Source organism: Malania oleifera, chromosome 9 (assembly GCF_029873635.1).
Source record: "Malania oleifera isolate guangnan ecotype guangnan chromosome 9, ASM2987363v1, whole genome shotgun sequence".
Classification (NCBI taxonomy): domain Eukaryota; kingdom Viridiplantae; phylum Streptophyta; class Magnoliopsida; order Santalales; family Ximeniaceae; genus Malania; species Malania oleifera.
Genome location: NC_080425.1, coordinates 82888254 through 82911272, shown reverse-complemented (window position 1 = coordinate 82911272; position 23019 = coordinate 82888254). Strand labels below are relative to the sequence as shown.

Genomic DNA, 23019 nt, shown 5'->3' with positions numbered 1-23019 from the left:
TTGGGTCAAAACCCAAAAACCCTCGAAACAAATTTCTACTCCGCTATAAACGTATAGATTCTCCTATTGATCCACGTGGTAACGTTGGATCGTTGATTCCGGCAATAGACGACCTAAAATCCTAGAGAGAGAGAGGATTCGAGTTATAGAGATAGAGAGAGAGGATTTTGATTTCTCTCTCATTAAGCAAGTGAAAAAGATATTTATAAGTCTTTGACCCGGCCAGCCTTGTCGATGAGATGACGTCCTTTTCGACGAGCCGCAGAAGGAAGTTCATTGACGCCAAGGTGGCCTTGTCGACGAGCTAGAGATTTACGAATTTCCCAAAATCCCTCGGTATCTCCTCATCGACGGGCTATTGAATCTCGTTGCCAAGCTACACAAAAGACTTCGTCGATGAGCAAAGAAGCCTCGTCGATGAGCCCTGCAGATTTTTACCTTTTAAATTTCCTTCTCTTATCCTCATTTATTTAATACACTTACCTCAGGTTGGGTTCTTACACAAGTGGCATTTCTGGGATATGTAGTGTCCAGAGAAGGTGTTTTAGTGGACTTGAGCAAAATAAAAGCGGTAGTTGATTGGGCGAGACCGAAAAATGTGCATGAGGTTAGAAGTTTCTTGGATCTGGTAGGATACTATCACTAGTTCATAGAGGGATTCTCTAAACTAACCGGTCCTCTGACATGGTTTACGAGGAAGAACATGAAGTTCGAGTGGATCGAGGAGTGTGAGCAGAGTTTTCAGGAACTGAAGCAGCGACTAGTTACAACCCCGATGTCAACCATTCCACCAAGAGAGGGTAGGTTTGTGATCTACAGTGACGCATCTCATAAAGGAGTCAGGTGTGTCTCAATGCAGCAGGGAAAGGTTATCGCATACGCTTCTCACCAACTCAAGGAGTACGAGAATTCGACACGCGACATGGAATTGGTAGTGGTAGTTTATGCGTTAAAGATCTGGAGGCACTACCTATACGGTGAAATGTGCAAGATTTTTATTGATCATAGGAGTCTTAAGTACTTTTTCACCCATAAGGAGTTGAACTTGAGGCGGCAAAGATGACTTTGTTGATAAAGGATTACGACAGTACCATTAGTTACCACCCAGAAAAAGCTAATGTGATAGCTGATGCTTTGAGTCAGAAGTCAGTGGGTGCATCAGTCTCGGCAGTGGGAGTTTCAGCATTGGATCAGGATAAACCTAGAAAGGTTGGGCGTGGAGTTAGTGAAAGGAAATCACCAGATGTTCATTGCTAGCCTGGTAGTGCAACCGGCCTTACGGGAAAGGATCATGACATGTAAGAACCCGAAATATGAAAAATAGGTTTTAAATATTAATGGCGGGGCAAAATTGGAAATTGCCCGGGTCAAAGGGCTATAAAAGGAAATTCTCATTTCTTACAAGCTAAGCAAACTTAGATTTTTATCTCTCTCTCTCTCTCTCTAAACCCTTCCCTATTCCTTCTCTCTAGAATTCTTCGCTGATCATTAACGAAATCGGAAAACGGAAGTTACCACGAGGATCATGGAAGGATTCTCTACAACTTCTACGGATTGGAATCTTGTTTCGAAGGTTTTCGAGTTTCGGCATAACATTGAGGTAAGGCTCGGTTTTCAATTCTGATCCGGTAGATTTGTAGGTAACTGTATTTTGAACATATTCTGTACTGTGATTTGTAGGTTTTGAAACTCGATTCGCTATTTAGGGACCTTGGAGTTCGGGATTTGCTTACGAGTTAAGGTAAAGGGAAACTGTGTTATATTGGTTATTTTTGAAATCGGACTCGGTGGAATTGCAGTCCACGGTCCTGTGTGTGGTTTGGCTGCTCATTTAGTTGGATCTAATGGGAAAAACTATGGATTTTTCATTATTGCAGTTTTGGGAAAAAGGAGGCGACGGGATGAATCCCGGGTTTTGTTGAAAATCGTGGGTATATGTTGATTTATACTGTGATATTGGGATGGCCGTGCCTTGACTTGTTTAAACTATATTTGTTTGAAAAACCATGATTTATGTTAGCTTTGGTGCAATCCCAAAAGGGGGGGTGAATTGGGTATTTAAAATTTATCGCCTAAGTTAAACCAAATAAACAGTATTACTTAACCTCGAGTCTGTCTATGCAAATGTAAACCTAATCATTCACAATATAACATACACGTGCAATAAGTAAATTGCAAAAATGTAAATGAACACGCACGATATGTTATTGAGGTTTGGCCAATAGTGCCTACGTCCCCGCCTTTGACTCGCAAGTCAGAGGATTCCACTAATAGCTTACTTAAGAGTGGAGCGACATCGTTTACAACTAGGTCAAATTAACACAGGGAGGACCTCAACCTTAACCAGGTCAATTAGCGAGGCTGACCTCAACCTACACGCCTTAACAGGATGACGCACCTAGCTTTCCTAACCGAGTCTAAGCCAATCCGGGACTATTCCAGGGCTAGTCTCCCTCCTCAGACCCGTGCCTGGAAATACAATAGTATTTAAAATACAATCAAATGGTACAATGAATATGCTTTCAAGTAAAGCAGATGTGTACCCAGATACACGCAATCACAAACACCACAGTATGATTCAATATGTAAGCTTAATGTGATCTAAATGGTTCAACTCTCAAAGGTATTTTCTATCAGTGTAATGCGTACGTGAGAGTGACAAACAGATAGTCTTTGTATCACAAGATATGTTCAATAAATAAGTTCACACAAAGATGTCTAGTCTCAAGTATTTCAATCAGCAGGATATTTCAAGCATGTGAGGGTCAAATGAAGTATATGCTTGGTTTGCAAAAGATGCGTAATCTTTGTATTCAGCAAATAATATATGAGTGAAAGAATATTGCAACAAAGACCACTATCTCATAAACAACTATCTCTTCAAATATATCTATCAATATAAAGCACACTAGATATTTGAAAATGATTTTGAAAAGATTTTGCAAACAAAATACTATAAGATCTTCTCAGGATATTGCAATGAAGGTGCAAGCTTGGAAGATCCAACAAAGTCTTCTTAGGGTAGACTTATCAACAAAGTCCCCTAAGAATCCTTAGGTTTTACTCTCAAATAAAATTGTGTCAAGCAAATAAAACAAGGAGAGCAAACCTTCCCATACACACACTCAATCCACTTACAAATGATGTACACACTATAAAACGATAAGCATGAGTGAATGGGGCTAAAAAATGAGTAGTATGGGCTTTTGGGTTTTCAGAGAATTTCCCCTAATCAAAGTAGTTAATCCATCCTTAATTTTCTCAAATGAACTCATACATATAGATATAGGAGAAAATATAACCGTTGGGGACCTATTGGGTATTCTCAGAAAAGTTTAATGATGTTTAAAACATTTTAACCCTGTTTAAAAATATTAACTGCGGTAAAAAAATCATGGCAACCCGAGAGGTCCGGTTGACCAGAATACGTTTGGTCGACCAAGTCTCATATGGTTCGGTCGACCAGGGGACTTTTGAACTGAGGTCTTGGTCGACCAAGAGAAGGAGATTTCCAAATTTTCCAAGGTTCGGTCGACCAGGCTATTTTGAACTGACTGGTTTGGTCGACTAGACCGCTGGGAATTCTCCCAAGGACCCTCCGGTCGACCAGGTAGTTGGAGAACAAAAGCTCTCGGTCGACTAGGTGGTCAAATGTTGACCAAGGAGGGTTTCGGTCGAAGAGGTCTTTGTGAACAACTTGGTTCGGTCGACCAGGTGGTCAAACTTTTGACCTAGGGAGGTTTCGGTCGACCAGGGCTTTTTGAACTACCTGGTTCGGTCGACCAAATGGTCAAACTTTGACCCAGGGAGGTTTCGGTCGATCAGGGCCTTTTAAACTACCTTGGTTGGTTGACCGAAAGTGCACCATGTGTGCATTTCGGTCCCGTTTCGAACCATGCACGCCCTATTCAAGTGCCTAATAAACAAACGTGTAAATATGCGTATCCTAGGGTCACTTGGGATCCAATTTGAAGACACCGGAAAAGTCCGATGTCGGTCGACCGAAGGGAAAACCCTAAGGTCTTTCTATGGTCATTTTCTCATTTATGGTTTGTTTGAGCTTATGTAGTAAATCATACATGTGATGTGTGTGAGCTTATTGCAAACCAAATACCTACTTACTATTTCAGACCAATTAAGTATATTACAATATAAAATTTGGTATTCGGGCTTTACTTGCTTTGCGCACATCTTTATCTTAACATTCTTAGTTCCTGCACAAAAACTCAAACACTCATTAGATACAATGAGTATTTGTCATAATCAAAACTGGGTGTGACAAATAAGGTCAACAATTTATATTACCAAGTGAGTGTAGTTTGTTTGGTTATATGAGCATGTATGTGTGTGTGATATGCGGAATTGCTGATAGGAACGCAGTTCCAGAATTACTGATAGGATCGCGATTCCAAAATGATTCCAGGTACTGAGAGTGTTCGGCTCTATATCCGAGGGCGTGTGTTTATCGCCTGCCACGTAGGCAAGAGTGACCGGCTCTATATTTGAGGGAGTGAGCCTATTCCGGTAGATCAGGCCGAAGGGTGTGGATCCACCAGTTAGCGCCAATACGATGCCATGGGAGTCAAGGACTAGCCATGTATCGGTGGCGCTGTGCTTCGCGGGTTGGCTACGGGCCAACGCCAGAATGCCGGACCGACTTTGGGCTGATGGGTGTGACGACACCAGGTTACTGATCATGTGTGTGTATTGCTACGGGGCTGTGTATAAATGGTCGTCGTGTGCGTGCGTGTGTGCACTGTGTAAATTAGTACTAGATTGCATTCAATTGCTTGTATGTTGTGTCATGATAACACTCAAATGCCACACACCCATATAACCTGTATTCTTCCTTACTGAGAGGTGTCTCACCCCTACTGTACGTACATTTTTACAGGTCCTTCGAGTAACCGGAACTATTGTCTTGGTGTAGGGAGCGTAGTGGCCGGTGTACTGCGTTAGTGCTTGGGTAAGTGCTAGGATTGTAGTTGATGGGTTGCCATTTTGAGTTGTATTTGGGCACCCAGTTTGTACATTTTGTTAGAGCTGTATTTGACTCGTGTATAGACTCTGGTATGGTACTACATATGTTGATATAGAATGACTTTTTCCACTGCATATATGTTTGTGATTGGATGTGTTTAGGGTGCCTTAGAACCCCACGGGGTCGGACCCTCATCCATTTTACTATATCTGTGATGATTTGTATGATACAGGGACAGGTTAGGTTACATTCTCACCACTGGGTCCCACTTCGGGGTTCGGGGCGTGACATGACAGCTTAGACGAAAGATACATAACTGATAGAGATTGTGAATGGAGTGCAGAATGACTTGAAATCAAATTTCAAATTCTCAGACGACGAGGTGTTGAGATTTCACACCAGGATATGTGTACCGAATGACACTGAGATTAAATGAGTCATTTTAGAGGAGGCACATCGCTCACTCCTTACAGTGCATCCAAGGAGTACGAAGATGTACAGGGATTTGCAGGAATCTTTCTGGTAGACTAACAAGAAAAGAGAGATCGTCTGTTTTGTTGAGCAGTGTCTGACATGTTAGCAGGTGAAGACCGAGCACTAGAGGCCAGTAGGACCGTTGCAATCACTTCTCATTCCTAAGTGGAAGTGGGAGCACATTTCCATGGACTTTGTTATGGGATTGCCATCAACACTTCATGAACATAATGTTATTTGGGTAGTTGTTAATAAATTGACGAAGACTTTCTATTTCATTTTGATTAAAGTCAATAATTCCATGAATAAATTGGCAGAACTCTATGTTTAGGAGATAGTCATATTGCACGGGGTGCCGATGTCCATCATTTCATATGGGGACCCGCGATTCACTTCTTGGTTTTGGAAGAGTCAGTAGGAAGCATTGGGATCTCAACTCACTTTCAGTACTACTTATCACCCACAGACCGATGGTCAATCAGAGAGGATTTAGGGCACTAGTTGACATGACCAGGGGATTGGTCGACCAAACCATTCTAGTAGCTAAAATACATCTTTCTGCCAGTGACTGGTCGACCAATGGGGTGACTAGTCGACCAGAGGCCTCAAGCCCGGCACTCCAATGGCTAGAACTCGAGCCAACCGAATGAGATTTGTTCCTAACGGCTAGTTAACGTTCATATTGTCTATTGGGCTATAAATACAAGCTATTAGGCTTGTTTAAACATGGTTTTGAATGATATTAAAGCCTTTTGATCATTCATAGTGAAAAACATCTTTTTATACAAAACTTAACACATTGCATATGGTTATTCATTACATGTGCTCGTTCTCTGTTGTTCGCTTTTTATGTTTGATTCAATTTTTGAGAGAGTAGTGTGATGATTGCGTTGTAATTGATATTAGCTCATTGTGAGGAGCATTGTTTGTATTTCTATTTTCTTGTAAGGTTCTTTGTGAACCATTGTTGTGAAGGAATATTCATAGTGAATTGTGGAATTCTTGGTTTGTGAATCGTTGTTGGTGAAGGTTCTTTGTGAGTGGGTAGGGATTTGTTCCCGAGTGTAGGGTTTGGTACCCGAGTTATAAGGCTTGCTCCACCGGTGAAGAAGTATTCATAGTGAATTGTGGAATTTTTGGTTTGATGCTAAGACATGAATGTAGGCTTGGAACCACGTAAAAATACCGGTGTTGATTTTCTTTCCATTCATTATTTATTTTATCTTGTGCATGATTTATTTTGTGTCTATTGTGTTAATTGATTGTATCATGTCGAGAGTATTTTATTTTGTAAATACATACGTATTCCGCGAAAAGAGTCCATTCACCCCCCTCTGGACTATATACTCCTGGGCTAGGATGTTTAACAGTATTTTAAATATACAAGGTCATTTAATTTTGATTTTAATTCAATACTATGTATAAAGTTAGCAATCTAATCAATAGAAACTAATTTTAGATATCATGGTAGTTATAACATCATATTATCAAAATAACTAAAAATGTAGAAAAGAAAATATAAAATAAAAAATAAAAATATTTTTCCCCTTTTTATGCAGTCATTAAAAAATAAAAAATAATTTAAATTTTATTGAAAAAAGAAACAAAAATTATTCTCCTGCTCCCTCCTGCCCTTGTCACAGTCCGCAACCGCAGCTCATCTGGTGCTATAGGACACTGACCGCAGTGTGAGGGCCAGAAGAAGACGACCTCTGCTATAAATTCAACCCTCACCCACCCTCAAGCCAGGAGGCGGGAAAACAAAAACCAGTACCGGAACTCGGAGAGCAGAGAGAGATGAAGGAGAGAGGAAGAGGGGGTCAGCCTTCGGTGGACGAGAGGTACACTCAGTGGAAGTCTCTCGTCCCCGTTCTCTACGACTGGCTAGCCAACCACAACCTCGTCTGGCCTTCCCTCTCTTGCAGGTTCGTCCGCACACCTCCTCTCTCCTCCCATTTCTTCCGTCTCTAGGGTTTTCAGAATCTCACTGCCTTCTTCACATAGCTTCTGTTCTAGGGTTTTATTGTTCTTATTGTTTAAAAAAAGGTGGAAATGCAGCGTCCAGGTTGATTTCATGGTCTTCACTTAACCACCCGGATGGGGAAATGGAAACGAATAAACCGTTGCGGGTTTTGTTTTCGTGCATTTTTAGGGAGGAAGTGGAGCACTATGAGAAGCTAGCAGCTGCTGACAAGAAACCCCGTCTTGTTTATAGCTCCCTTTGTTTGTTTATTATTGTTGCTCCAAAGAATGATATGAAGTTTATAAGGTTGCAAAAATCCACATTGTTTGAAAATGTTATCTGAAAAAATGTTTGACAAATGTACTACTGCTGCTGCTGCTGCCACTGTTTTTGTGTGGTGGGAGGGTGGGGTTTTCAGCACAATCGTGGGTGTTATTTAATCATTTTCAATTTTCATGAATCAAGCATGATACTTGTCACTCGGTTTTCTGTGGATCATGGATGAATTAACAGTTTTTTAACCTTGCTTTTCGGAGCTTGGATTTCAAACTTTCAATTTGGATTTGTCTGGATTTGAACAAAATGCTGAAAAAGTTATATTAAGTTTCATCAGATCAACACAAATCCAAATCTGGAATCCATACTCCCAAACACTACCTAAACTCATTTTGAGATGGACTGATACAGTTATACTGCTTCTTTTCTGTTAATGTTTTTTGAAAATTTTAATTTATCCTTCATTATTGTTTTTTCTGTAGATGGGGTCCACAACTGGAGCAAGCAACATACAAGAATCGCCAGCGTTTATACCTTTCAGAACAGGTAAAGCTCACTACATTATTATTTGTGTTTAAATTTGCGTTATGGTATAAAACACTGGAGGTAAAAATTTCCAGAACAATTTAAATAATGGATAAATTTCATTGGCAATGGGACAGTCATGAAGACAATTGAACTGATTATGATATTTTTTCTATTGGATAGGTAAGAAGCGGAATTACTTTCTAAAGGGCATCAGGGGAGTGCCAAGTGCTAATCCCTGTACAAAAGGAAAAAAACAAATCTGATTTTTATGTTTCTTCTGTTTGTTATATATTCATTACAATAGAAAATAACTAATGTTTGGAGTCATATGCTCCTGAACTGGGATTATTTATAAACTTTGTGAATTAATCATGGCCAATGGCGGTGAGGTTGTTTCATATACATATGTTACTGTATGTCTTGGGTTGTTTCATATGCTAATATAGTAATATATTAATTTATGATTGGGTGGTGCTGTAAGTGCCTGTTCACACCATTTATTGGGATCATGTTAGTATGCAATCTTTTCCCTGTTGTGCGTAATCTGATCTAAAATGTGCTGAACATGTTTGTTATTTCTGATTATAATGGCTTCTTATTCCCAGACTGATGGCAGTGTTCCAAATACACTTGTCATTGCAAATTGTGAAGTTGTTAAACCTAGAGTTGCAGCTGCAGAGCACATATCACAGGTGATTTCACCATCACATTTTGTTGTTCATCTTTTCATGTTTTATCCCTCCTTAAATATCTAACAATTGTTGTGAAGCGTATTATATCGTTCAATTGGATTTTTGTGGCACTGTGCTTGATCTTTCAGTTCAATGAAGAAGCGCGTTCTCCCTTTGTAAAGAAATTCAAGACTATCATACATCCCGGAGAGGTATATGAATTTTACATGCTGTTTGTTTTTCACCTTCTTTTCTCTATTTTTGATGCCTATTGAGTTGCAGACAGGTATTCACTCTCCGGGAGTGAAACTTAGATAAAACATTTGCCAAACAAAAGATAATGGGAAGTGATTTTAAAATATTAGGAACTTTCTAGGAGACCTTTGGAAGAGGCTAAATAATCATTAAAACCCACGACAATTCATATGCGGCAAGTATGACTATATGACAACTTGTTGGCCCGGGTGTGCGTCTAGAGGGGGTTTGAATAGACGTCTTTCGCGGATATAAAATTTTTTCTACAATCACAAAAATAACTTGGCAAGATGCAAGAGTATTATATCACAATTTATATTTAAGGCAAATAATAACTAGCAAACAATATGATAGAGGAAGGATAAGAAAAGCTTAACATAGTGATATTAATGTGGTTCGACACCAAGCCTGTGTCCACACCTTGAGACCGACTGAAGGATTCCCCAAATCCACCAAACAATCCTCCTTCACTAGTGGAGAAGCCTTTACAATCCAGCTGCTCACCAAGAGCTACAATAAGGTGCTCACCGAGAGTCACCTTACAAAGGCTCACAAAGAACCCTTCAACACAATGAATCAAAACAATAAGATACAACTTCAATTGCTCCTTTTTGAGCTGATATTACAAGTCAAAATCTCACACTACTCTCTTTGTGAATGGTGTGTAAGACAAGAGTAAAGAGCAAGAGAGTATGAGTAAGAATGAAAACCCTAGAAATGAATGCTCATTCAATGTGCTAAACCACAAAGTACTCAACTAGATAGAAATGAATGCACAAGACTCATATTAAAGGGCAAAAGGACGAGCAACGCACTGGAGAGCCGTTGGGCATTAATGGAGATAAGACAATTTGAAAACTAGCCATTAATACGTATCACTTCATTCGTTCGTCGACGAATACAGGGGATTCGTCGACGAGCCCCTTTGTTTTACTTTTATAAGAACCTACATGAATGTGGACAAGTTCAAAGTTGGTTTTTGTTCAAGTAAAAGTTCTATGTTGTTCAAAATTAATTTTTATCAATTTCAAGATGTTTTGGTTTGATAAAATACATTTGAAAGCCATTTTGGCATCTTATGCAGTTTAAGTGACTCAATATGCATGTGTGAACTCAGAATCATGTTCTAACCTATTATGAACTATATGCATGTGTGATTTGCTTGTCTCTTGCAAGATATCCTTGAACATACCATATGCATAGGAGTTACAATATCAATCTTACACACACAACCCAACACATATATGCAATGTAAAAATCATAAGTGTTTTGCTTGAGTGGTTGAGTTCCGGATGTGCCATATGTTGGACTTTGTTGATGGTCATTTGCTCTTTGCTTGTTCGATACATGTTTGACCCGTATGCTTGCCTTGGAGTTTTCTTGTATTTCTGAACTGAGCTTGAGGAAAAATGTTAGCATACTTTAAGAACTACTAATGGGTTGTTGTCATCAAAACAAGTTGGAATGAGAACCCTTAGCCACTAGGGCTAACACAACTTTTGTTGGTGTTTGCTTGCATGAGAGCTTAACTTGAATATTAATGTGTGATTGAGGTCCACAGATTGTTTCCACTAAATGCTTAATTCAAGTATGCATTTGATTAAATAAAAATAAATGCATTTTGTATTAACTGTTGTTTATTTTCTAGTCCATAAACCTAGTATTCAAAAGTTGCTTACCGTTGCTGAATTTTAAAATTGGGCTTATGAGACATTCATATGGGAGGTCTTAAATTCAAACCTTGGGAGCTAGGAGGGGTTTGAAAAGGTACATTTTGCAGCAGTGGGTCCTATTCTCCTTGTTCACTACCTAGGTATAATTTGCTTCATTTTTTTTAACCGTAAAGGTAAATGAATTGATCAAAGTGTATATTTACAAGTACACTGGGCATTGCCAGGCATAGGGGACAATTCAACCCCATCCCAAATACATGGCATTACATCAAAAATGAAATTATATCCTAGCAAATGCTTTAAACTACAAACTGCAAATCCAAAATGTCTAATCACATAAAGATTTACATGGAATGTATTCCAAGTTTATCAAAAATCACTCTGAAGGTTTGTCTCTGTATTACCCCAATCAGCTCCTCTGGATTAATGGATTTGTCTTCAAACCTCTTTCTGTTCCTAAAGTGCCAAAGGAAGTAAACAGTTGTAGCTAACGCAATTTTACTCCCAATCGGCTTTACTCTATTTCCTTTTGCTTCCTTGTGTAGCCATTTTACGGCCGCTTTTAAGGACGTCATACTCCTTGATATTCCTAGCCAACTCCTGATATAATCCCATACACGAGAGGAGTAAATGCATTTGAAAAATATATGATCAATTTTCTTGTATTTCTCCTTACAGAATACACATTTTAGATCATCCTCAAGGCTCAAACCCAGCTAGGTTGTCACATGTGGGGAGTTTACCTTTAATACCAAGCCACCAGGTGAAGGCATGTTTGGGTGTGCTCCCACTCTTCCATACCACGTTGTACCAGGGCACCTTATTTGCTTTATGTCTCCAGAATTTATAGCACTGAGCAGAGCTTTTGTGCTTAAGTTCCCAGTCTTCTACCAGTCTTTCTGCTGTGTCAGGTTGATTGCCACATTTCATCAAAATCTAGTTCTTGATAATTATCATTTTCTTAAACAGCGGGGAATCATCACGCTTAGAAGAAGATTCCCACAGATTAGCACCTCTCAAGTACACATGATGAACCCACCTAGACCATAGGGAGTCCTTTTTTGCGTGAACATTCCACAATTTTTGAAAGAAGTGTCATGTTCCAAGCTTTTAGATCAAAGACCCCTAGGCCCCCTGCATCTTTTGGTAAGCATACCTTCTTCCATGCCACTAGTGGCTTCTTTCTTCCCCCCCAAAGGAAAGCTCTGCACAGCTTTACGATGTGTTCCAGAACATTATTCAGAATGGGGAAAATCGCAAGCCAGAAACATTCTATTCCCTGGATTACAGAATTAATAATCTCTAGTTTACCTGCATATGATAAAGTATTTCCAGGCCAGCTTTTAAACAGGTTTGCAATTTTGTTGATCAAAGGAGAGTATTGGCTGGAATTCAATCTGGAAGCTGCAAGTGGTATACCCAAGTATCGAAAAGGAAAGTCCCCTATACTGAACCCAGTAATCTGCAAAATCCCTTCCAGCACATCCTCCTTAACTCCAGCATGGTATAAATTAGACTTAAGGGGGTTCGCTACTAGCCCTGAGCAAGCCGAGAATTCTTTAACACAGTCCATGGGGATTTGAACTGATTTGCCTCGTGAGAAGAGTATAAGATCATCTGCAAAGGCCAAGTGAGAAATTTTCAAGGCTTCACATTTGGGATGGTATTTAAAATCTGAATTATTCTCTAGCATCCTCAACATTCTTGATAAGTATTCGAGGCATATCACAAAAAGCAGTGGGGAAAGAGGGTCCGCCTGACGAAGTCCCTTTCTACCTTTGAAGAATCCATGGTACCTTCCATTTGGTCTTTAATTTGCTTCATTTGTAAATATGAATTGTGTGTTCCCACCTCATAGCTTTGTTGTAGTGTCAACTCGATTGAAATATGATCCATCGCCTCAAGTTTTAGGGGTTTGCACAATTTATTAATTTATTTTTCCTAGCAGTTGTCTTGAGGATAAATTCTTTAAATTAATATTCTAGCTTAAGACATTGTCTTATGGGTAAAATATTCGGAAAGATTACTTATCAAAATGCTTAGAAGGATGTCCTTGCTGTCCAAAAAAATTAAAAATTCCTCACTTGGTGGTTTATGTAAAACTAAAGATATCATTCTTTGATTGTTTGCATTTAGGTGAATATTAAGCCTCATCAGATCTTGTGGCTTAATCAAGTAGTGCTTTTGTTGTTCTCTAATTGATAACGTTGTTCTTTTATTTGTACTAGATTATTAGTACAATTGAGTGCTCTAGAATGTTTTAAAATTTAAATTTTGAAACATTGCAAGCATGGTTTTAAATAATGGCTGTGACCTTTACGTAATGCTGTTATGTAACGGTTTTTTTGGTTACTGATACTGTTACACACCGCAAAATCTGTAGGGAAAAAAATCACGATTGTAGCGGCCGTTATGGATTGCGACCTTTATGTAAAGGCTGCTGCGGCTGTTACATAACTGCTATAGGACTGTTACGCCAAAAAAATTATTTTATCTTTTACTTTTTCTTCTCACTTTTCCCCCCCTCTTTCTTAAATCATTCGCAATACTATGTGGCGGGAGGGGGAAAATATTATAATAAGGATGACAATGATACAAAATTTACTATTTTTTTAAATACTTACAAGAGATGCATTAATTAACAATTTAAAAATACTAAGTTGTTAGGAAAATATATATTATTTATAATATTAGTAATTTGATATTTATGTTTTATATTTTTCAACTTTGACCTTCTTTCTTTTCTAGTTATTTTATACTTGTATTATTCGTATGTCTTATGTGTAGATTAATGGTGTGTATTTTGTTTTATTAATTAATTTAGCACAGATAAGAATTTATCACACATAAGAAAAATGAGAAGTATAAATACCCACACACGTAAATTTTCTACCAATGGCGGTTTAAAAAAAAATGTAAACTTCTTGCCTTTACTAAATAACCTAGTTGAACTAAAGGATCCAAAATACACTAAAACTCTTTCTAAGAAAATTAAAAACTTAAAACATGCAAAGTATGCTAATATGCACAAGGTTGTGCGTGCTTGAAGCAAATTCACGGCCGTTACACCCGCTTCCCGTTATGTAACATTCGCTACCCCCGCTTCCCGTTATGTTACGCTACCCATTACCGTGATTTAAAACCATGATTGCAGGTGAACAGAATCAGGGAACTTCCACAGAATAGTAAGATTGTGGCTACACATACTGACAGTCCTGATGTGAGTATATTTATTGATATTGTTATTTCCAATGCAATTTTTTTAGGTTGTTTTTGCTTTTAATGATTTTGAAGTTTTTATAAAATTGAGCAAGTTAAATGAGTTCTCTAATCTTGGGAATTTCAAATCAGGTTCTTATTTGGGATGTTGAGACCCAACCAAATCGTCATGCTGTCCTGGGAGCTGCAGAATCTCGTCCTGATTTGGTGTGTTTCGTGCAAATAATGGCATTTATTCCAAGACAAAAAATCTGGAAGTCTTTTGTTTGATTATTCTAATTATTACTAATAGTTATATCATACTCTAAAAAAGGATTGATTCATTAAGGCCTAGGATTTTAGGCCTACTAGTATTGTTATGGGTGTTTTTAAGCTTTTTGACCAAGATCTTTGTTTAATTTTTTTGGAGCATCTACTTAAGTCGCATGTAATAGATTGTCTGAGGCTGTGCGGTTTGTAATGCTCATTGCACTTGTAGTGAGGGTGGATGGATTTCAGATTTAGTTTTCGTGGTATATGAGGGTGGATGTATGGTTTCTAATGCTAAGTAGTATTTTTATTGAAGTGGATCAATAGATGGATCTTAGACATAGCTTAGATGGATGATGTTGGAGGAGGCACAAGAAAGGGAATGCACTCAAATTATATTTTGGATTAATGGGTGTTTGTTTGCTGCTTTACTTTCTATTATTGTCAATGGGTGATCCAAAGAGTTGGTTTAATGGGTCTAGGATTGAGTACCAAGGTGATCCCTTATGTCCTTGATGCTTGTAGAAAGATGGTTGTGGATAGATATTTTGGTAAGAATCTCATTGTCAAAAATTATCATTATTTTTGCTTGGCTTTTGGAACTTGTAATTTATCAATCTTATTATGCTTGTGATGTAAATATGCGGTGAAACTGTTAGTTGTTAAATGACATTGAGAACTTTAGGAAGCTGTGATTTGATTTTCATGTAAGAATTTATAATTCTTCATGGTGTCATTATCTTTTTCTTAAGGTGATGTATTGTTATTGTTAACCTCAAGCACATCATTTTGCAGGTATTGACTGGGCATCAAGATAATGCTGAATTTGCTCTTGCAATGTGCCCCACTGAACCCTTTGTGCTCTCTGGAGGTTGAAAAGTTTTTTGCTTAAAGAATTTTTATGGTGGCTATGTAAATAGACTATTATTGTTTCTGTACACTGCTTATTTTTTGGAGTTGTATTGAAGCAATCTTGTTAAGCTGCATGCTAAAATGTCATTGATTTCTATAAGGTTAATTACCATTATTATTGAACTATCACATGTTTCTGTTATGTCACTGATGAAAATTGGGACAATAAAATGCTTCTCAGGGTAAAACAGGATAACCTATTCAATAGGAATTGGATGATATGATTTTCCTTGTGCCTCTTTATTGAGACTGGTGATATAGGATCTTGTTGCTGGAAGCTTGGAACTAAGGCTTAATTGAGTCGAGTAGTGCTTACTGTGTGTTTCTACCTCTTGGTTTTGTTTTGTTTTTGTTTGTTTTTCTTTTTCGTTTTTGTTTTTCTTTTGTGGGGGAGGGGTTGATAGAGCACTCATGAAAACATATGATTTTTCATATTTTGAACCCAACTAATTGCATACTCTAAACATTGTTTGATGCATTTTGTGCCACCTATATCCATCATTTACCATGCATGTTGAATTTCATATTGACATATTTTTTGATTATATTAGTTTAGTGTTGTTCTTAGTGAAAAAATATGTTAGCCATTGAGTCTTGGCTAGTTCCTTTTCCATGATAAATGTTGCAATTAATAGCTAATGAAATCATATATATGCAAATATTGACAAGGATATTTTGGCTATCTTTAGTTCACTGTTGCATGTGTGGATAGGTCAATAACCTCACAGACACTGATAAAACCTTAATATGTTTAAATAATGAACAATTTTAGGGGAAAAAATGTGCTCAGACAAGATTTGAACTAACATTTTGAGCAAATTATGCTCCATCAGCATTTGTCAAGTTTTGTGGTGCTTGTTAATGATGGGAAACAAAAATTTTGAGCAGAGGGTTGATTAAGATGTGCTATAAAAAGGGATTTGATTAATGTGGAGAGTTTGGTTCTCTTGGGGGTCTTGGATCAAACCTTGTTGCCCCCCATTTGTTAGTTATCTGCTTGTCTACTTCTCCACATGCAATGGGGGCTGCGTGTGAGGGTGGAGTTTCGGTGTGGGGATGTGTCAGCTTGGTATGCATTGTTGTTCCATTCCCCTTACAGTTTTTAGAAATTTTCGGGGAGTTGAGTCATGGATATTCGAAGAAGAAATCTTCAATGCATCAGAAAAATTATGAATATCATCATGTAATTTTGAAGAAGAAACTCCCGAGTCTTGGTAAGACTGGGGAGGTGAAATCTTGTTAGTTTTTAAAAGCAGTATTGGATGGCGTGAATCTGATGGATATTGTAACGGTATGGTGCCCAAAACCATTTTGCCAATTGCTGTGGAATGTTACAACACTTATTAGTCATGATCTCATGGACTGTTGTGGATTTAGGGAGTCAGATGAATTTAATTGTGTATTTTATAGTTTAGTTGTGATTAAAGAAAAAAATAGTGATCCTTCCTTGCCCTTGTTGTGCTCAACCTTGATAGTCTTTCCATTGTAGCATAATATTATGTATTTCTGCCTAAGTTTTTTTCTGATCAGCAAAAGTTTCATTGCAGGAAAGGACAAGACAGTAGTTTTGTGGAGCATTCATGATCATATCTCAACTTTGGCAACAGATTCAGTGTCCACAAAGTCTCCTGGTTCTGGTGGTGCCAACATCAAACATATCTCTAAGGTTGGTGGGGGTAATGATAAACCTGCGGATAGCCCTTCGATTGGACCACGGGGTATCTACCAAGGGCATGAAGACACTGTTGAAGATGTGCAATTCTGTCCATCCAGGTAGCTGGCATGATTATGTGCATAGTAATTAACTAACCATAGATTGAAATTATCTCAGTTTGGGGGCTGCATAATTATAATCCATTATTTAAAACACATTTGTTTTGGAGACTGTATTTTATCTAATTTTTAATCATTTGGTATTAAGTCTAGAAGTTGCCTTCTAAAATTTCTGGCACAAAGAGTATAAAGAAGCTCCCTTTGTTTTATCTTACAAAAAGAAAAGATATTGGATGCTTACGGTGCAACAATGTGTTCTGATTTTTCTGATCCACTTTCTTGTTAACCTTCATTTTTTTTTTTTGGTGTTGAAGTGCACAGGAATTTTGCAGCGTAGGCGACGATTCTTGCCTTATACTCTGGGATGCAAGAGCTGGCTCTACCCCAGCTATCAAGGTCTCCTTTAGTTTATTGGCTTCTATTAGTTTTGAAGTTATTTTGTCCAATATGAAAGTAATTTCCATTCAAAATTAATGGTCGGCCCATTCTTAGCCTAGGGAAAGCCTATCTTCTTGTGATAGGAATGAGCAGGAACAAGTAACTTGTAGCTAATACCAGTTGTCATTCCTAAGACCTTACCTGCTTTATTTTTTTCAAAACTCAGGAATGAATATCTGCAGAATAGAGAGATTCCAACTGCCCTAGTTGGTTCGATGACCCAAATATTTCGTTTGGTAGCCTGCTACTTATTGTCCACTGCTTCTGATAAATCAAGAGGCAATCTTTCACATGCTGCCAGGAAAGAAATTAAATTAGAAAAAATGATCAACCCTATGATCGATGCACAGATTCCATCCCCAAAAACCATATTTAACTGTTAAAGGCACTAAACATTATGCTTAATTAAATTCATTTGAATAATTTTCCTTTATTTTTAAATTCTTTTTTATTAAAAAAAAATTTCCTTCCTTTAGGTGATGTTCGTCCCAAGTCACTTGTTGAGAGCTTATAATTAGATTTTTCAGCTGCTAGTTTTGCATTTAATTGATATCTTCTGGGCTTTTTGCGGTTTTCCTGGCAGGTTGAGAAAGCTCATAATGCTGATCTTCACTGTGTTGATTGGAATCCTCAAGACGTGAACCTCATTTTGACTGGGTATATTCTGCTGTTTGTTGCAGTTGTTTTGTGACTATAAATGCACTGCATTGTGGTATTGCTGGTCATGTTCTGCACATTGCTCTGCTTTCTACCTTCATTATCGGTGGACAGAGTTGTATCTTTTAATTACTGTGGTATTTTTTCAGGTCGGCTGATAATTCTGTTTGCATGTTTGACCGCCGTAACCTTACTTCTGGGGGAGTTGGGTCACCTATTCATAAATTTGAGGGTCATAGTGCTGCCGTACTATGTGTACAGGTATTGGATTTTTTTTAACTGAAACTTCTTACTATTGCTTCAGAAGGAGTGGTACTTTGTAGAAGATAGGAGCCTTTTGGTTCTTGTTTTGTGCTTTTTCATTTTAGTTTTTATTAACAAAAATTGTTTTTGTCTTTTTTCAGTGGTCTCCAGATAAAGCATCTATATTTGGAAGTGCTGCAGAAGATGGCATCTTAAACATTTGGGATCATGAGAAGGTTTGAAGTCATAAGTTTTTACCTTCTTGTTTTTGTGCATGATAAATTAAGATGTATTTTAAATAGCCCACGAAACGTTTATGGCTTGAATGCATACTTAGGTTGCTGGAGGTAGTGGTATTAAAAAAGAAGACAACAGAAAAGCCATTTCAAATATATTTCTGTTGGCTATGAAAGGAATTTTTTGTTTGCTATAATTATTTGTTTGCAATACAAAGGAATTATGTTATTCTAGCTTCTGTTTTGAAGGGATTTTTTGTTGTTAGACAATAGTTGTACATTCATTGCTTAATGAATTTCTCAGAAAAAATCTTGAGAACTGCCACACGGGTGAAATCATGAAAAGTAAACTGTCCCGTCTGATCTGTATTCTTTTGATTCATGAATATTCTACTTGCTTACTATCCTAATTAGCTTTGATTTGAATTTGTTTTTCTTTTGAGAATGCTAATGCTGTTACATCAATGGACTATCTTTTATTAAACGTAGGAGTGATTTTAGGATTTGTCGATTTGGCGTTCAGTTATAAATTAAATATTTTCTTCTTTTGCAAGAAGGTGGCATTTTTGGAACTTCATTTTGGGGGAAATCTAAATGAGAGAGATTAATGAGATGGTTCTTTTGATCAGGTTGTTCAATTCTTTTCATGTTCATTTGTGGAGTGATAATAGGGTTTGGAGTTTAGATCCTTCTAGGGAATTCTCTTGTAAATCTTTTTTCACCTACTTGACTTGTGATTCGACTGCGGATCCTTTTGCTTTGTATCCTTTGATTTGGAAAGTTTAAGCTCCCTAAAAAAATAAAAGCTTTTATTTGGACTGCGATACTTGAAAGAATTAGTACCAATGAATTTAAGTCAGAAGAGAAGACCTAATAAGGCCCTGTCCCCCGACATTTGTGTCTTTTGTATGAGGAGTGAAGAGACTTCTGCACATATCTTTCTTCATTGGCCTTTCAGGTTGGCTATTTGGAATAAGTTATTTGGTATATTTGGTGAAAATTAGGTCCGTCCATACACTTTGAAGGCCTTTTATACCATTACTTTTAGGGATTTTGGCAAAGGAAAGGATAGGGAAGCTCTATTGTGTTGCACCATTGTGGCTATTATTTGGTGTGTTTGGTTGGAAAGGAACGCTAGAATATTCAAAGGTGTGGCTACTGCTAACAATTTTCTTTGGAGTTGAGTGGTATATCTTGCGTCGCTGTGGGTGTTGGCAAATGGTTTTTTGTTGGTTACATTTCTCTGGAAGATTTGCAGCAGGATTGGTTGGCCCTGTTACACTGAGTTTGGTTCTCTGTTTAGTCTTTATAACTAGTTTCTATTGATGTACAGGGAGGATTTCTTATTCTCCCTGTCTTCTCTTTTTTCATTTTTTTTTCCTTTCTCTTTCTAGTTTTCTGATGTGCATTCTTCTCTCTTTTAATTCAATTCTTTGTTTTTATATATATATATATATATATATATATGTGTGCTAATGTTTTTTGCTTTTTTATTTTTATTTTTGAAGTATTGAAAAGGTGTGAGTGGCTATTTAGACTACATATGTCCAGGAAAACAGGACTAAAGCCTTAACTTAAGAGAGCAAATATTAAGAAATTGCAAGGATTCTATAGCATAAAAATGAAAATAATTCTGGTAATTTCTTCAATAACAAGCATACTTACTTTCAAATCATATAAATCATTTTGTTTTATTTATGATTTATTTGAACAAAGGGCAGTGCCTAGGTGGTCCGTAAGGATTTAGGAAAGGACCTTTTGGATAAATCACTTGGATATGTTTTTGATATGATGCTTTTGTGAATGCGACCTTGAGCATTTAAGGTGTCACCAAGAGAGTTTCATGCAAATATTTTACATATCATAGGAACATGCTGCTGGTGCATTGATTCATGCAGTTCTTATGCATTTGTTATTAAATGGTAAACACTGAAAAATGATTATGTTTTGTTTTATGGCTTTTCTTGATTCTTGGTATCTTGGTTTTATTTAAGCTTTGTAAACTCTTTAGATCATTGTTGCATTTGGTTGTACGTCAGTTTGAATCAGAGAAAGGTTATGTAATTCAGCTAGTCTCCCCATGTTACAACTGTGCTAACTTCAGCTGTTCTATACATATGGCATGCATAGACTAAATCATCTTCTTTATATTGCTGTCTTTTCACGCTTCAGGATTTTTGAGCTCCATCATTGTTGACGTTTTTAAGTCAAACCACCCTTTTCAAATTTTATACTGTGTTACACATGCAGTTTTCTTTTTTGATTTTCATTGTTTGCACTGTAATAAGAGTTCATTCATTATGTTGCAGATTGGCAAAAAGCAAGAGCGCCCTGGAGCAAAATCGCCCAATGCTCCTCCAGGCTTGTTCTTCCGACATGCAGGTCACAGGTGGAAAACTGCCTATCTTTTGATAATCGTGCTCTGCAATATTTGATCGAATAAATTGCATGGATTTGCATATGTTAATCTTTCAAATTCTCAGCATGATTTGGCCAAGATATGTATGAAGTCTTGTCATATTATTACTTTTCACTATGGACATTTCTCTTATTTGAGAGGTTAATTGCTTTATTCAGGGTATATTTGTGTTATTTTATGACAGCAGATTCTTGTCAATTTTCTGGAGCAATTTCTCTTCACTCTGTTGGGCATTTTCGGGAATTCATTTTCATAAAAACTATTGAAAAATCTCATCTTTTATCTTATTTTAGTGTGGTTGTATCTCTTGCTTTATGAGATTAGAAATTTTGAGCTGTGGCTGCGTTGCACTACATTGTCACTTGAAGTAATTGATTTTATTCTTGTGTCTAGGGATAAGGTGGTTGATTTTCATTGGAATGCAGCTGATCCATGGACGATTGTCAGTGTTTCTGATGATGGTGAAAGCACTGGTGGGGGTGGGACCTTACAGGTAATTTCAGGTTTTCTCGCTTGATCTTTCCATTGATCATTGGTTGCCTAATCTGCAAGTGGACAATTGACTTGCTCTCAGCCTCAGTCATCAGTATGAGAATCATGCTTGACAACATTATGAAAAGCACCTATCTATGGTAGAACTGGGAAGCCTATTATGTTGCTATAACTGGGAAATCTACTATGTTTGTAGCGCCTTATTTTTCAATGAAATATTAAGTGAAAATGAGTTGGGGGCAAGCTATGCAAGTGTTTAGAGTTGGAAAATGGGATAGGGCCTTCCATTTTTGTAGGCCGCCAATCATAGTGTGCTTGTTTAAAAGGGGTGAAGGGTTCTTTTGGTTATGTTGTGAGCTGAAAAGGGGCATCTGGGCATGATGCCCTGAAGATGGCTGTTGCCAGCCGCTGCCACTTAAAAAATTATAAAATATCCTCACGCTATGTTTGGGAAGGCTTTGGATTTGGATTTGTATTGGATTTGCAGAAGGCGTAATATAAAATTGTACTGAAATTTGTCCAAATTCTTTCAAATCCAAATTTAAGGTCTGAAATCCATGCTCTCAAAAGCAGTATCAATGTTTTGAGATGGGTGGCAATATAGATAACTAAATGCATGGTAAATCAGTCTCAAATTATCCATGGACTTGTAGAAATGTTTTGACAATGGACTGTTTATTTTGACTGAAGCAGTGACTGTCTTAATGCAGATATGGCGGATGATTGATTTGATTTACAGACCAGAAGAGGAGGTTCTGGCAGAGTTGGACAAGTTCAAATCCCACATACTAACGTGTTCTTCTTGAAAAAATTAAAAAAAAAAGAAGAAAAAAACTTTACCAAACCAATGGTAAGGCTAATTGATTTCCCATTTACTACCGGCAAATTGTTGGGTCATTGAACATTTATTTGTAATTAGCGCTTAGTTTTATCTAGATGTGTCACTCTTGTGTAGTGTGGAAGTGCTTCAAACACATTGTGAGAGCTGGGCTACTGTGAGCTTAGTTGTGGCCTCCTTTATTTTCTGTGTTAGGAAGATTGCCTTGATGAATGTATGGTTGCAGGGGACTGGCCATACCTGATCTTGCCATGATCTCATTGAAATTCATGAACTTCAGCAGCCAGCTGATGGTCCAACTAAAATTTACCACATGCTATTAATCTGCTGTTTTCTTTTGTTGGGTGTGTTCTTGTAATTTTTTTGAACCTTCGTTGTTTTGTTGTGCATCTGTTATGTCCATAAGCTGCCTTGCCCGTGCTAATAAAAAGGATCCAAAAATGCCTTCGTTTTTTTTTTTTTTTTTTGGGGGTGGGTTTGGACTCTCCGCATTTGTTAGCAATTACCCTTAATTTATAACTCAATTTTGTTTAAAAAGATGTCTTTATTGACACTGCTCATTTTATTTTATTTTATAATTTGAAGTTATGGTATTTTTCGGGAGGGCTGTTGGGTTATTGGAAGGGTGCGTTCTTGTTAATATTTTAATGGACCAATTGAATAGAATTAAGTTAGGTTGAGTAGGATAATTATATTTGTGTTTGGTGATGGGATTTGACATA

At 37.4% G+C, this 23019-nt stretch overlaps 1 protein-coding gene across 1 annotated transcript; it reads left to right on the top strand.

The window, feature by feature from the left end:
• The first annotated feature begins 7060 nt into the window (after nt 1-7060).
• Nucleotides 7061-22636, top strand: LOC131164917 (WD-40 repeat-containing protein MSI4-like). Its single transcript, XM_058122461.1, has 15 exons — nt 7061-7380; nt 8177-8240; nt 8828-8914; nt 9043-9105; nt 13976-14041; nt 14173-14247; nt 15085-15160; nt 16749-16974; nt 17289-17370; nt 17996-18069; nt 18219-18330; nt 18474-18548; nt 20858-20937; nt 21361-21460; nt 22170-22636. The coding sequence occupies exons 1-15, from the start codon at nt 7253-7255 to the stop codon at nt 22263-22265; spliced, it is 1404 nt and encodes a 467-aa protein (XP_057978444.1). The 5' UTR covers nt 7061-7252; the 3' UTR covers nt 22266-22636.
• Nucleotides 22637-23019: the final 383 nt, after the last annotated feature.